At 41.7% G+C, this 15,894-nt stretch overlaps 1 protein-coding gene across 1 annotated transcript in view; it reads right to left on the reverse strand.

The window, feature by feature from the left end:
* Positions 1 to 2,893: 2,893 nt before the first annotated feature.
* Positions 2,894 to 15,894, reverse strand: part of tspan12 (tetraspanin 12) — a 21,981-nt gene continuing 8,980 nt past the window's right edge. Inside the window, exons 4-7 of the mRNA XM_061714869.1 lie at positions 13,493 to 13,558; positions 7,903 to 8,010; positions 6,659 to 6,802; positions 2,894 to 5,338 (exon numbers count right to left, since the gene is read on the reverse strand). Coding sequence (XP_061570853.1) covers positions 4,982 to 5,338; positions 6,659 to 6,802; positions 7,903 to 8,010; positions 13,493 to 13,558 — 675 coding nt within the window. The 3' untranslated portion in view covers positions 2,894 to 4,981. The remainder of the gene's footprint in view (positions 5,339 to 6,658; positions 6,803 to 7,902; positions 8,011 to 13,492; positions 13,559 to 15,894) is intronic.

Raw genomic sequence — 15,894 nt, forward strand, 5'->3', positions numbered from 1 at the left:
TATAATATATATTATATATAAAAATATATTAATGTGTATATATATATATATATTACATACATATTATATATTAAATATATATATAATATATATATATATATATACATATATATAATTTATATATGTAAATATATGTATATATATTAAATATATATATGTATGTATGTGTACTGTATATATATATATATTACATATGTATATGTATATATATATATATTACATATATATATTAAATATATGTATGTATGTATGTATGTGTACTGTATATATATATATATTACATATGTATATGTATATATATATATATATTACATATATATATTAAATATATGTATGTATGTATGTGTACTGTATATATATATATATTACATATGTATATGTATATATATATATATATATATTACATATATATATTAAATATATATATGTATGTATGTGTATATATATATTACATACATATATATAATTAATATATGTACCGCCCCCTGATGGATGTGTTGCTTAGCAACCAGACAAATGAGCAGCGTAGAGACGTAAATGTTTGACAGCGGTGAGAGCCGACTTTTTTTTTTCTCTGAGTTGACTCCGCCCAACATGTTTTATGGAGACATCTCAGAGGTCAGAGGTCATGACTAGCACCGAGTTCCTGCTGTAACAACTTAATTTTTTGGGAGGGGGGGTTTGTTGCAAGTCTGAAATACAAAAACGAGTTTAAACTAAAGAAATGCAAATGAAAAGAAAAAGAAAGATGATGCGTTACGTTCCTGCTCCGGGACAGTAACGCCGTTGTGGCTCGTGTCCGTTGCCCCGGTAACCAGGCGTCGGCGCCGGACCACGAGCCGATGCTACGCCCCGTCCGTCACGGTAGCTGCTGACGACGGCGGGACGTCCTGCAGGGTGGAAACACCGGCGGGCTGAATGGAATAGCAGCGGCCGCTGAGCGTAAACAGGCTATAAATACTCGAACGGTGGTTGTGGGTTCGAGTTTCCTGCTGGCCGGTGAGCAGGAGCCCTGACAGCTGACGCCACGTCTCCCGTTCCCGCCGGCAGCTGAGCCGGACCCCAGGAATGTGCCGGAGGTAACCGAGCCGCCGGTTTTCATCCTCAGCAGTTTGGAGGAGCGTGTCCATCCCTCAGCAGACGGTCCTCCTCCTCTTACCGCTTTTCCACCAAACAGGTTCCAGGGCTGGTTCTGGTTCACAACTCTTTCAACTTGGGAACCAGCTGAGAACCGGTTTGTTTTTCCACAGCTCGGGTGCTAAAGTTTAGGGGAGCCACATCATTACGTCTCTGCGTGCACACACCGTTTCACAAATGCACAGGACAACATTCACGAATGCACACAACGATTCGCAAATGCACACACCACTGCTCTGCTTTTCTTGTGATCTCGGTAAAGAAAACAGCGCAACCGGAGATGGTTTGTCGGGCTGTCACAAATGCACAGAACAATTCACACGTGCGTAGGACAAGATATACAAATGTATTTTTGATGCGCAAACAAATATAACTTGATTTACAAATGGTGAAACGGTGTGTGCATTTATGAATCGGTGTGTGCATTTACGAATCGGTGTGTGCAAATGTGAATTTTGTCCTGTGCATTAACGGTGTGTGCATTTGCGGATCGGTCTGTGCATTTGTGAATTTTGTCCTGTGCATTTGTGAAACGGTGTGTGCATTTGCGAATTATGAGACTGTTCTAGCTCCATAGTTTTCAGCATCACAGCAGCGTTTTTCCTCGTACTGCTGGAACAAAAAGGCCTGGGAAGCCCGTTGGGACACGCTCACCTCATGTCAATCACAGTTATATTGATTGATTTGTTCCACCGATTACATAGGACGAGGAAAAGGAGGCTTTGAACAAACTCACCTGTGTGTGATATCACCACGCACTTGTCCAGTTCTTCTTCCACACTCTGTGGTCAGACGGAGGGATAAAAAGCCGTTGATGCTCCGGTTTAACGTTTACATACTGTTTAAATGTAGGTAAACGTTAAACCGGAGCGTCAACAGACGGGGATGGGGAAATGCTTGCAAAAAATATACTCAGTCTATTTTCATTTTACAAAAAAAAGCCATAAGAATAATTAGTAGAAAACCATATAGTCATCTTTCAAATCCATTATTCCTTCAGTTAAAACTGTTGAAATTTCTTGAATTAGTGGACCACAGAATTCTGCAAATTATGTGGAAAATTCATAAGAAAATGTTGCCAATCAATATACAGAAAAAAATTGAAAAAAGAGAAAATTAGTATATCTTAAAAGGAACAGAGATCTTTAAAAAACTAAATTCAGGAAAAAAAATTTGGAACGTTGGGTTTCTGTAAAAGGTATCAGTTTCTGGAACAATCTGGATACAGAAGCCAAAGAATGCAAATCAAACTTGACATTTAAAAGAATAATAAAACCAGTTTGATGAAGAAATATCAGGATAATTGTTAAGTTAAGTTAAGTTGTTAAGTTAAGTTGGGTTTTCTTTTTTTTCTCTTTCCCTTTTTAGCCCCATTGTCATATTTTTTTCTTTGAATCAAAAAAGAATACGACTATCTGTGTTTGACAGCTATTTTGTATTTTATAACTTTGTTGTAGTTTTGGTTTTGTTTTTTTGTTTTTTTAAATTACGTTTATTGGAAAGTGTTTTTTTTGTTGTTTTTTTAAATTGCGTAATTTGTAATTTTTTTAATTATTACATTAATTGAAATGTTAATTGAAATTGATTTCTTAGGAAAAAAGGGACAAATAAAATAAGCTTAGTCTTCTTTCTGTTCCCTTTCATTCAAGGAAAGAGATTGTTTTAATTATATTGAACTGTTTTGTTTTTCTTTTAATGAATGAAATAAAGAAATAAAGAAGTTGTCCTCCGGAAACACGAAGGACTCTTTCAGGAGCCGCTGACGTCACAAACAGTTTCCAGGATTTTCTTTAATTCCAGTGACAAATTTATCAAACCAATAACTGTGAGACAAATATTAAATATTCAACTCCATGCTGTTTCTCATATACAATATAATTCTGTGTTTGATGTGATCATAGAAGTCTCTCTGTGCGAAGAATGTTCATCAACAGACGCCGTCTTTCCATGAACTCCATAAATTAATCGATTAAAGATGTCGCTCATCTTCCAGTGGCTCATCAACAAACTCCGTCCTTTTATTATTATTATTATAAAAACAGTTTTTTAGGATTTACCTCATCCTCAGTGGCAGGAAGTCCGGGGAGGAAGAGCCCAGAAGTCTTCCTCAGACAGTGGTCGTTTCCTTTCAGAGACAGAGCAGCTCTAGTGTCAGTTAGAGTCCGGGATGCTCGGCGTGAACAGCCCTCTCTCGTCGTACCGCGTCGGAGGTTTGATTCCAGCAGCTGTTTGATACTTCTGTCCATCAGCAGGAACCATGACGATCAACCCGCTGGTTTAGGTGAGAATATGAAGTGATGACGGCGACGACGCAGGTTGGAAACAAAGCTGTCGGCTGCCTGGCGACTGGCTGGCGTCGCTGGGCCAAACAGGGTGGCGGTGTTCCACAGGGCTCTCTCCAGGGACCCCCTCCCATCACTGCAGTATTTTACTATTTACTGTTACTGATACGATGGCTATTTTTTATTATTTATTGGTGGTTGTAATCAGTTATTTGTTTTATTTTATGTTACGTGAAAGTGTTTTATATAACTATAGTATTTATCTTCGTTTTTTAGCACTGACTGATGCCACTTTTAATTTTGTTATAACAATGACTAGATTAGATTAGATCTTTATTGATCTAGTATTGACATAAAAAATGTTCTGAATAACGTGCAGATTAGCCTCCACTGTGAAGCCTTTAGAGAAGTTTGTTGTTGTTCTTTTCAAGGATTTCTATTATACCTGAATAGAAAGATCGATCTATTAGCTAAAGCCCAAGTTATGTAATTAATCTATAGATCCATCTAGTTAATATATAAAGTAGCTACAAACATAAATGTATCTGTGTAGCTAGCCAGTTGAACTCTAGTGATGTTAGCGGATTTATTAGAGATCACTATTTAAAAGATCTAGTAAATAAATCCAAATACCTACTTAATCTTAGCTGACATCTTGCCATGAAATATTATCCAGCTAGCTGGATAGATGGTTCTATCGGTTAAATATTTGATCAGCAAGCTAGTAGGTTCATGTTTAGCTAGCTAGTTAGCTGGATATTAACGAGACAGACTGATGATCTATTATATAGAGCACTAGCCATCTAGTAGATCTACCTCTTTAGCTTGTTAATAGCCAGCTAAATACTAGCTAGTGAGACATAATTTACTTGACTGGCTAATAAATCTAATAAATAGCTTAGTAAATATTCTACATAACTATAAGCGAGATTAGGCTGCTAGCTAGCTGATGAATGATGCCTGGTTATCTAGCTGACTAGTATAGTAATCTAGCTGCTAGCATCGTAATATCTGCTAGCCAGTTAGCACAAATGTTTGCCCAAATGAAATGCTTGCTAGCATTTTATTACGTAGACTAGTGAGCGATCGATTTTTGCAGAGTCATCCGGCGCTGGTGGGTAAAATTAGTTAGAGTGAAATGCTATCCTGCTAATAGGTGATGGGTGGATAGCTAGGTTGCTAGCCAGAGAGAAATAGAATCTTAGACTGGAGGAGAATCCTAAATATTAACTTTTAGACGGATGAATAGGCCACTTAGCTGATGTACGATCCAGCAAGCTAACAGGTAGGAACTAATCTAGCTAACTAGCCTTAAACAAGCTACATAGATAAATAGTTCAATTTTAAATATTAGCTATTAGCTAGATTAGGCCACTACCTAGCTCACTGAGTTTTGCTCCAGTGAATGCTAGCCAGCTAGCTGATGGCCTAATCTGATCAGCTAGCTTTCTGGAGCAGGGGGGGTCTCCATAGCTTCTGTTTGTTTCCAATCTGCTGAGCTCCTCGCTCACGGACATTTGTGCGGTGAGAGATGTTGTTGCCTCCGTCCTCCTCGGCTGCGTTCAGGCGGCGGCATGAAGTCGCGCCATCTCAAACTGATGCTGCTTTGACTCGCCAGCGGTGGCGGCTGCGGCTGCGTTAGTCCTAGCGTTGCTGGCGTGGCTGCAGCTGGACTTGGCCGGGTCACCAGAAGTCCGGTTAGCCGCGGCGGCGGTGCTGGGGGAGGAGTCATCCGGCGGTACCGGAGTCTCCTGGGCGTCCGGGTCCGGCGACCTCCGGCCGTAGTAAAGCGCCCAGAGCAGCGTCAACGTTAGCGCCATGGCGAGAATCTGGGCCACGCCGATGGACACGCCCAGGAAACGCAGCATCTGCAGCTGCTTCGTCCCGCGGATGAAACCGTAGACCTTCGGACCGCAGCCCTGCAACACGGAGGAGAACATCAGAACCCCAGAACCTCAGAACTTCAGCAGTGCAGGCGCCAAAAAAAAAAGACATCCCCAAAACTTCTAAAATGCATAGAAATGTATGTATTCTATATGGAAAAAACAAAATGCTTTGATTTAAAGTTTAAAGTGCTTTAATAGCCAGGGCTGCACATAATTATTTTGGTCTGGTGCTCAGAGGAGCCCCTGGATATGTGACTTGGGGCTCCAAAAAAACGCGGTGACCCGTCTAGCCGGATCGATAAAAGAGGGATGCAGGAATAAGTTATTGGCAAAACGATATTTATTCACTTATAAAGATGAATTAACAAACTATGGTGCGTGTTAGTCTGTAGATTCAGTATAAACGTTACAGTTTTTATCGGCCAGATTGGGATGCTCACGGCATATTTTGCACCTAGGGTTGCCAACTTTCAGAAATGGAAATAAAGGACGCCCCGATTTCAGCAGCGCAGGAGCCAAAAAAAGCCCCAAAACTTCTAAACTGCATAAAAATGTATTTATTTTATATGAAAAAACTTGTTCTTTAATAGCATTGAACTTGCATGACTGTCAGACAGCCAACCATGCTAGCAACTGAAATAGCCTCTGCTCCTATGGTAAATTTAAATATAACTACAGGTGAAGGTCGGAAAATTAGAATATGGTGTAAAAGTTAATTTATTTCAATAATTCAACTTAAAAGGTGAAACTAATATATTACCTAGTCTTATTAAGCAAGATATGTTAAACCTTTATTTGTTATAATTTTGACGATTGAATTGTTTATTGATTTCATAAAACATTCTAATTCTTTTTAGATTTTTTTATTTGGGGTTTTCATAAACTGTGAGCCATAATCATCAAAATTATAACAAATAAGGGCTTGAAATATCTCATTTTGAATGTAGTGGGAAATAATATATTTGTTTCACCTTTAGTTGAATTTACTACGAATGTTTTGCAATATATTCTAATTTTCCGACCTTCACCTGTAGATTATGACATCAATAAATAACAGAGAACGAACCAACATATGATGCTGACTTTAATATATCCTGTCCTTTATTTTGTTAATTATTGTTAGTTCATTGTTCATGAGTGTGCATGTGTGACAGACGTGTATGGGACAATTGTGAAATACGGAATAAACTGCATTCCGTATTGAACCAATACGGAACACAGTTTATTCCGTATTTCACAATTGCCCCAACTTTTAATTCCCAATTCCCAATTACGTAACAATTCCGTATTTCAAGACTTCAGAACCTCAGAACCTCAGATCCTCAGAACTTCAGAACCTCAGTCCCGTCTCACCTCCTGGTAGAGGTCGCTGAGGTCGTGGTGGTGGGCGTGGCGGGCGCAGCCGGGGTACTGGGTGGTGCAGCAGGAGTCCGGGGGCCACTCCATCTCCGTCATCTCCAGCCAGTCGGTGAAGTAGATGACCCCACAGCACTTAAACTGTGGACAGGTGAGGACAGGTGGAGGACAGGTGAGCACACATAAAGCCGGGGGTAAAACATAATAAAAACCTTTGATAGGAGACAATACCTCCTCAGATAAACCGTCTCATGTTTCACCGTTCAGTTCCTCAACAAAAGTGAAACCAAAAAGAAAACAATCATGGCTGACAGCAGCTTCTCTAACATCATTGCTGATGTCTTTCCCTCTTGTGTTACCACAGACCTGAATACTCCAGACCAGCAGTAGGTGGGTGACAGTCCATCAGGTGGCTGGTAGCTTCCCAATACGTCTGAGCAGCTTTAATTATTATTATTATTATTTTTTAATATCTTTAACTATTCCGATCTGGAACATTTAGTGAAAGTGAAAAGTCGGTCCTGAATTTATCTTTTGTTCTTCTTCTTCGTTGATGTTTTTATCGGCTTTCCTGTCCCTCATGAGGATCCGCTGAAGTTCACGACCGGTCACATCCACACATGAAACCACGCCCCCTCATTTGAATATGAAATAAATAAAAGTGACATGAAGTGTAAAACGTAAACGTGGCATTACAAAATAAAAGCGCCATGAAATTAATAAATATACTGTACAAATATAGAATAATTTGTCATGAAAGAAAAAAGTGGTCATTTAAAAAGTAAAGTTTTAATTTATTAATTTTGTATTTATTTCCTAGTCATATTCATTTATTTAGTTGGATATTTCATAATTGAAGTATTTATTTATTTAATTTCAAATTAATTGGTGTTCCATACCTCTTAAATCCTTAAAGCAGGATGGGGGGGGGGGGGGGGGGGGGGGGCTTGGTGTTGCCCACAAGAGCTTTTGTTTTTGTTTTAATAAATAAATTAATAAATAATGGCACGGTGAAAAGTTACATGGTGTTTGTTTGTCTAGAGGCACAACATTAACATCCACATGATTGGTCACATGACTGCTGGACATCTGTGTGTGTGTGTGTGTGTGTGTGTGTGTGTGTGTGTGTATGTGTATGTGTATGTGTGTGTGTGTGTGTGTGTGTGTGTGTGTGTGTGTGTGTGTGTGTGTGTGTGTGTGTGTGTGTGTGTGTGTGTGTGTGTGTGTGTGTGTGTGTGTACCTGGGTCTGGAAGGTGTTCCAGGTGTGTGTGAGCCACTGGTGTCTCTGCAGGCCGTAGTTGGTCATCCTGGACTTCAGGCTGATCATGTCGGAGCGCTGCATGGACGGCTGCAACAGAACCAGAACCAGAACACGTGAATCTGGATCTCCTGGTTCTTTTCCACTAGTACCTACTCAGCCCGACTCGCCTCCACTCAGTTTGTTTCTTTCCACTAGGGGTCTAACGTGCTGAGTAGATATTTTTCTGTAATTACTCTGCCGAGGTTCTAAGCGGCTGAGTCGGGCTGTGATGTCATCACACTACAGGCCACCGATTGGTCGGGGGGTTGGAGTCAGACGTCTGAGTCAGGATGTGACATCAGAGAAAGAGACTCTGACGGATTCTTGTTCATTTTATTCCACCAGCAGAAGTCTGTTTGGTGATCCAACTCTGAGGGTCAGATGTTCATAAACCTGGTGCTGAGGAGAGAATTAAAAAGATCTAGACGGAGATAAGGAACGACCAGATCTACCAGGAGCTCTGTCACTTCATAGCTGCTCTCGGCTCCAGCTGACTTTTCAGCAGCCGAGACAAACTAAAAACATTAAAAAGCGTTGCCGCTTGAAGCTTCTCTATGGAAGAGTATTAGGGCCATGCAGGAGAAAAGATATTTGAGAGGGGAAGATTTTTTTTTATAGTTTTGTTTTTATTTCTCGACATTTCGACTTTTTTCTCAACATTTCAACTTTTTTCTCAAAATTATACTTCAACATTATTCTCAACTTTCAACTTTTCTCAACATTTCGACTTTTTTCTTGAAATTTTTACTTTTTTCTCGACATTTTGACTTTTTTCTCGACATTTCGACTTTTTTCTTGAAATTATACTTCAACATTATTCTCGACATTTCGACTTTTTTCTTATAATTTTGACTTTTTTCTCAACATTTTGACTTTTTTCTCGACATTTTGACTTTTTTCTGGACATTTCAACTTTTCTCAACATTTCGACTTTTTTCTTGAAATTTTGACTTTTTTCTCGACATTTCGACTTTTTTCTCGAAGTGCATAATGAAAAAAATATCACTCTCATTTTTTAACTTGATACCGAACACAAGCCACAGACCCAGCAGCACATCTATCATCTCCTCCAGGTTCTACATCTTTAGTGTTGTTGTCTTCTTCGTTTAGATACACAATCAAATACGTCACAGCAGCTTCTCTCCAACCTCCTACTTCTGATCTGGGTGTTGAAACGAGTCGAGTGGAGACGGGTTGAGTCGAGACGGGTTGAGTAGGTGCTAGTGGGAAAGTGCCATCTGAGAGACCTGGGGGTTGTGACCCCCCCGTGACCCCCCACCCCCTCCCTTCCCCAGGACTCATCCAGGTGCGTCCTGCTCTGCTGATAAGGGAGGGTCAACACCCCCGGGGCAGGTGACACCTTCACCTGCTGCTGGTGACGTTCAGGTCTCTGCAGGACCTGCAGGAAAACCAGGAAACCTGAGGCCCATCCAGATGCGTCTCAGGTGATTCATCTCTGAGGGGGAACCCACTGTATAAGAAGAACTGGACAATCCTGAATGGCCCCTTTAAAGCCTCTTTCTGTGGCGAGGAGAAGCGAGATCACATCACCCCGATCCTTGCATCACTCCACTGGCTCCCCATCAGCTACCGTATTGATTTCAAACTTCTCCTGACCGCTTACAAATCCCTCCAGGGCCTGGCCCCCACATACCTGTCTGATATTCTCCACCACCACATCCCATCTAGAGCACTCCGGTCAGCCGACCAACTGTTGTTGGGAGTGCCCAGGATCAGGATTAAAACCAGGGGGGACAGAGCCTTCGCTGTGGAGCCCCCAGACTCTGGAACTCCCTCCTACACAGTCTTTAAATATTTTTAAATCTCAGTTAAAGACCCACCTTTTTTCCCTTGCTTTCAATTAGTGTCTTTTTTATATTGTCTTACCCAGATTTTGTCTTTTAACCCTTTTCTTTTCATATATCTTTTTAAAGCATCTGAAAAATGTCCCTTTTTATGTCTTCGCTTTTAGCACTTAAGCACTTTCTGTGAAGCACTTTGGTTGCGGCTCAGCCGTTTGTATATGTGCTATACAGGACTGTCTCAGAAAATTTGAATATTTTGATAAAGTTCTTTATTTTCTGTAATGCAATTAAAAAAACAAAAATGTCATACATTCTGGATTCATTACAAATCAACTGAAATATTGCAAGCCTTTTATTATGTTAATATTGCTGATTATGGTTTACAGTTTAAGATTAAGATTCCCAGAATATTCAAATTTTTTGAGATAGGATATTTGAGTTTTCTTAAGCTGTAAGCCATGATCAGCAATATTAAAATAATAAAAGGCTTGCAATATTTCAGTTGATTTGTAATGAATCCAGAATGTATGACATTTTTGTTTTTGTAATTGCATTACAGAAAATCACAATATTCTAATTTTCTCAGACAGTCCTATATAAATAAAACTTGACTTGACTTGACTGTGTCCTTTGCAGTGCCATGTTGAAAATGGGCGGAGCAGACCTGGAACACGCCCCCCTGGTGTCAATCACAGCTGACTAATGCTAATGCTACATATTAATATGAATTTACATGCATTTCAAACTAATCTGTCCCAACACCGTTATTTCAAGCCTTTCATGAAGGACCACTAGGGGCCGGCTCCGTAAGTGACTTAATTTCTGCTGAAATTCCACCTTAAAATGTGAAACTTTGTAGCAGAAGTAAATGTAATTACAGTCTAGCGCGGAGAAAAAAAAAAAAAAACAGTTCTGGGCTCCATAACTTGATTTTACACCCGTTAGAACCGTTCACTTATTTAAGACTCATTTAAGACGCACGTGTTCCAGCTGGTTTCCAGGGCTCCCATTCTTGGATGAACCGGGAACAGTCAGCTTCTGCCCCGAAAGGCCCCGGACCGGTTCTTCAGAAGACCTACTACCCCCTTTCCACCAAACTGGTTCCAGTTCTGGTTCTGGTTCTCAACTCATTCAACTAGGAACCAGCTGAGAACCGGTTTGTTTTTCCACAGCTCGGGTGCTAAGAGGAGCCACGTCATTACGTCGCTGCAAACGTCAGTTACGTCGCTGCGTTTGTGTGAAAGTTGCAGCAACAACAAGGTATTTGCTCTAACAGGACTTGGTCCTCATAGCTCCTCCGGGGACACATCTCTAAAAGACAGGTTGTCTCCTCCTCAGACCCATGATGCTTTGCTGCATCCAGATTCATTCTTATCTGAAAATGTCTCCCAGTCTTGCTGTTGCCGTTGGTCTTAATAACTCCCTCCGCTTACGTAAGCGGTTCTTTCCTCTAGACCAGCAAAGAGTTGGTGCTACCTTGGAACCGGTTCTTCTGGCCCGGAGCCAGTTCTTTGTTAGTGAAAACAGAAAACCTGGTTCCAAACTCAGAAATTATTAAAATTAAAAATTTAAATTAACCTCTGCTCTCCGCGATGTACAGTCTCTAGCCACTTAATTTATCACTCCTTGCAATTTATAGTATGTTTTTTGTTTTGTTTTTGTCTTTGTTTTTTTTGTCTTTGCTTCTTGTCTAGATACCTCTGTTACTTGTCGAATATATCCATTCTTTTTCAATGTTTGAACCCAAATTATTAGTTTTGTTTTGTATAAAACCTCCTGAGTTGAGGTTCATAAAAGGGTAGGCATAATAAGCCTTGGCTTCAGCCTATACCTTTTCGGTGCCACTTAAAATATTGGACCTTTTTTATGTTGTATTATGTTGTATCCAAATGGACAGAAATAAAAACTCAAAATCAATCAAAAATCAAATGGCCCAGAACCAGAAGCAGAATCAGAACTGGCCCTGGAAGTGATGTCACAGGAGGGTTTTCCAGTTCTTCACTGACTAAGAAGATGCACAGACTGAGAAGGACGAGGGGGGAAGGACGAGGGGGGGCTGCTGGTCCACATCAGGGAGTGGAAACAAGTCCGGGAGAGTAAAAGTAGTCGCTCCTTGGCTGCAGGGCCCCCTGGCTCTGACGCTCGGGCTCTTCCTGGTTCTGGTGACGAGGTTTTGTGGCTGAAAGACGAGCTGATCTGAGAGCAGCAGCGAGCCGGACGTGTCTCACATTTCTGGTTATTCTTAGAGCCGAGTCGTGTCACGCCTTCGCTTCTGCATCAGCAGCTGAATGTCTGCTGCAGCTGCTGGGAGCGCCGCGGCGCCGCCGGCCCGCCGGACCCGCCGTGCCCGTGGGCACTGCGGCAGAGCAGCAACTCTGAGAGGTTGTGCAGGGGAGGCAGAACCCAGTCAGACCGGGCCAGTACCCATCTGGGGGGGTCCACTGTTGGTACATGAAAGCCTGGTCTCCTGCCTCAGACCTGTTTACCAGGTCTGACCCGGTCCACCTTTATACTTGTCTGAGTCTAGTGTTTGGACCATCTACCTCCACTAGGGTTGCCACCTTTCAGAAATAGCAATAAGGGACGCCCGATTTCAGCAGCGCAGGCGCCAAAAAAAAAGGGACATCCCCAAAACTTCTAAAATGCATAGAAATGTATTTATTTTATATGAAAAAACAAAATGCTTTGATTTAAAGTTGAAGTGCTTTAATAGCTTTGAACTTGCATGACTGTATAGACAGTCAAATGTACTAGCAGCTGAACTAGCCACCTATGCTACCGTATGTCCACATCAGCCCAGATGTAGAATACAGCTACAGGTGAAGGTCGGACAATTAGAATATGGTGTAAATCTTAATTTATTTCAATAATTCAACTTAAAAGGTGAAACTAATATATTACATAGTCTCAATACATGCAAAGCAAGATGTGTTAAAACTTTATTTGATATAATTTTGATGATTGAATTGTTTATTGATTTCATAACATTTGTATTTTTTATTTGGGGTTTTCATAAACTGTGAGCCATAATCACCAAAATTATGACAAATAAAGGCTTGAAATATCTCACTTTGCATGTAGTGGGAAATAATATATTTGTTTCCCGTTTAGTTGAATTTACTGAAACGAAAGAAGTTTTGCAATATATTCAAATTTTCCGACCTTCACCTGTACAGGACTGTCTCGGAAAATTAGAGTATTGTGATTTTCTGTAATGCAATTACAAAAACAAAAATGTCATACATTCTGGATTCATTACAAATCAACTGAAATATTGCAAGCCTTTTATTATTTTAATATTGCTGATCATGGCTTACATCTTAAGAAAACTCAAATATCCTATCTCAAAAAATGTGAATATTCTGGGAATCTTAATCTTAAACTGTAAACCATAATCAGCAATATTAAAATAATAAAAGGCTTGCAATATTTCAGTTGATTTGTAATGAATCCAGAATGTATGACATTTTTGTTTTTGTAATTGCATTACAGAAAATAAAGAACTTTATCACAATATTCAAATTTTCTGAGATAGTCTTGTATATTATGACATCAATAAATAAGAGCATAATATATGTCCATATTGGTTCAATACGGAACGCAACTTTGAATTCCCAATTACGTAACAATTCCGTATTTCAAGGGACGGGTGGCCTGACCTCCACAGTTCCCTCGGGTTCACCCAGGAACCGGGCCGGTTCTGGTCGTAGAGTCGGGTTCCTCACCTCGTCGTAGGTCCAGACGGCGCTGGCCAACTCCACGCAGAAGATCACCAGCAGGCTGCAGAAGTACTGGAACGGAGACGGGGACAGTTAGTCCGAGACCCGGAACCAGTTACTTTCACTGGAACGAGATATTTATCCAGTAAAATCATCAATAAATTCAAATGAAAGTTAAAATGTTAATTTGAACGTGTTGTGAGCAAAGGAGAAGTTAGCATGAGCTAGGCGGCATAAACAAGGAGGAAGTTAGCATTAGTTTCCGTTACAGTTAGCATGACTCGGCAGAAAGGAAGGTAGCACAAGCTAGTCGAGAAGTAAGAGCGGGCTAGGAAGATAGCGTAACATCAGCGAGGTGGAGAGGTTAAAAGAAAGTAAAGAAAGGTTGGTATGAGCTACATGACACGTTAGAGTATTTTGAAAGACGTTAGCATTGAGTAAAAAATGGCAGAAAAATATAAGTAGTTAATACGAGCTGGCTTCAAAAGTTAGCGCAACCTAGAAAGAGTAGTTAGCATGAGCTATTTGATAAAGGAGCTTTGATTATGAAGATAGATTAGCATGAGCTAGGTGCAGAAGTTAGCATGAACTAGGTGGAGACATTAGCATGAGCTAGGTGGAGATTTTAGCATGTGATAGGGGAGGTATTAGCGTGAGCCAGGTGGAGACATTAGTATGAGCTACATTGACATTAGCATGAGCTAGGTAGAGACATTAGCATTAGTTAGGTGGAGACATTAGCATGTTCTAGGTGGAGACCTTAGCATGCACTAGATGGAGGTATTAGCATGAGCTAGGTGGAGATGTTAGCATGAGCCAGGTGGAGAGTTTAGCATGTGATAGGGGAGGCATTAGTGTGAGCTAGTTGGAGACTTTAGCATGAGGTAGATGGAGACGTTAGCATGAGCTAGGTGGAGACTTTAGTATGAGCTAGCTGGACACGTTAGCATTAGCTAGCTAGGTGAAGACATTAGCTTGATATGGGAAGGAAAGTCAGTGTGAGCGACGTGGAGGATGTTTGTTTGAGGAGAAGTAAGCGCATGTTAGCAAGTCCAAGATGGAGAAGTTAGCTTTAGAGCCGAGGAGAAGCTCCCTGTTCTGTAGTTGTGATGGAACGACGTGTTTGTTTGTGTTTGTTTGTGACTCCGTCTGACCCAAATCAGAACGTCTCGGAGGCCGTAAACATTCCAGACAACACAAGTCCCCAGTCTTCGTCCTCCAGTCAGCTGCTTCGCCATGTGACCGTAACGTCTGACGCCGTTTATGAGACGATTCTCTCCGGCTGTGACTTTTACAGTGTTTAACTTCCGTCACACTGATGTTCTGAGAACCGACGGTTCTGCAGAACAACAGAGCTGATACCGGGACGTGAAACCGGGACGAGAAACCAGGATGTGGTACCAGGACGTGAAGTGCTGGATCGAACCGGATGAAACCAGATGGAACCAGATGGAACCAGTTGGAAACAGATGGAACCGGATGGAAACAGATGGAACCGGATGGAACCGGATGGAAGCACATGGAACCAGATGGAACCAAATGGAACCAGTTGGAACCGGATGAAACCAGTTGGAATCAGATGGAACCGGATGGAACCGGATGGAACCGGATGGAACCACATAAAACCGGATGGAACCACATGGAACCAGATGGAACTAGATGGAACCACATGGAACCGGATGGAACCGGATGGAACCAGATGGAACCGGATGGAACCAGATGGAACCAGATGGAACCACATGGAACCGAATGGAACCAGATGGAACCGGATGGAACCGGATGGAACCAGTTGGAACCGGATGGAACCAGATGGAACTGGATGGAACCAGATGGAACCGGATGGAACCAGATGGAACCAGATGGAACCGGATGGAACTGGATGGAACTGGATGGAACCAGATGGAACCGGATGGAACCAGATGGAACAAGATGGAAATGGATGGAACCGGATGGAACCGTTGCCTGCTTGTTTAATCCGTTATTCATCTTTATTTGCATATTTTGTGCGCCGTTCTCGGTCCTCTGTCCTCCGTCCCAGGTCCTCGGTCCCCGGTCCTCCGGGCGCCAGATGGGCTTCCCGGTCCGTCTGTATGTGATGATGTCATGGTTGCAGCGGCGGAGCAGCTGCTCACATCGGTTCCTTTCAGCGGGTTCCGCCGAGCCTCCAGCTGCACATGGATGGACCGGGTCCAACAACAACAGACCAACATGGACCCGGTCCAGCAGCTGGAACCGGTCCAGCAGCGCCGAGGTTCTGGGTCAGCAGTTGTTCCCAGCGATAATGGACTTGTCTCCAGATTAACTGAACTGGCAGAACATTTGGTTCCATCAATCCAAGACCCGAAGACCCGGAGCTGCAGAGCAGAGACGGTCTGAGCCGGTGGACCGGAGCAGAGACCGGTGGACTG

Source organism: Cololabis saira, chromosome 23 (genome assembly GCF_033807715.1).
Source record: "Cololabis saira isolate AMF1-May2022 chromosome 23, fColSai1.1, whole genome shotgun sequence".
Classification (NCBI taxonomy): domain Eukaryota; kingdom Metazoa; phylum Chordata; class Actinopteri; order Beloniformes; family Belonidae; genus Cololabis; species Cololabis saira.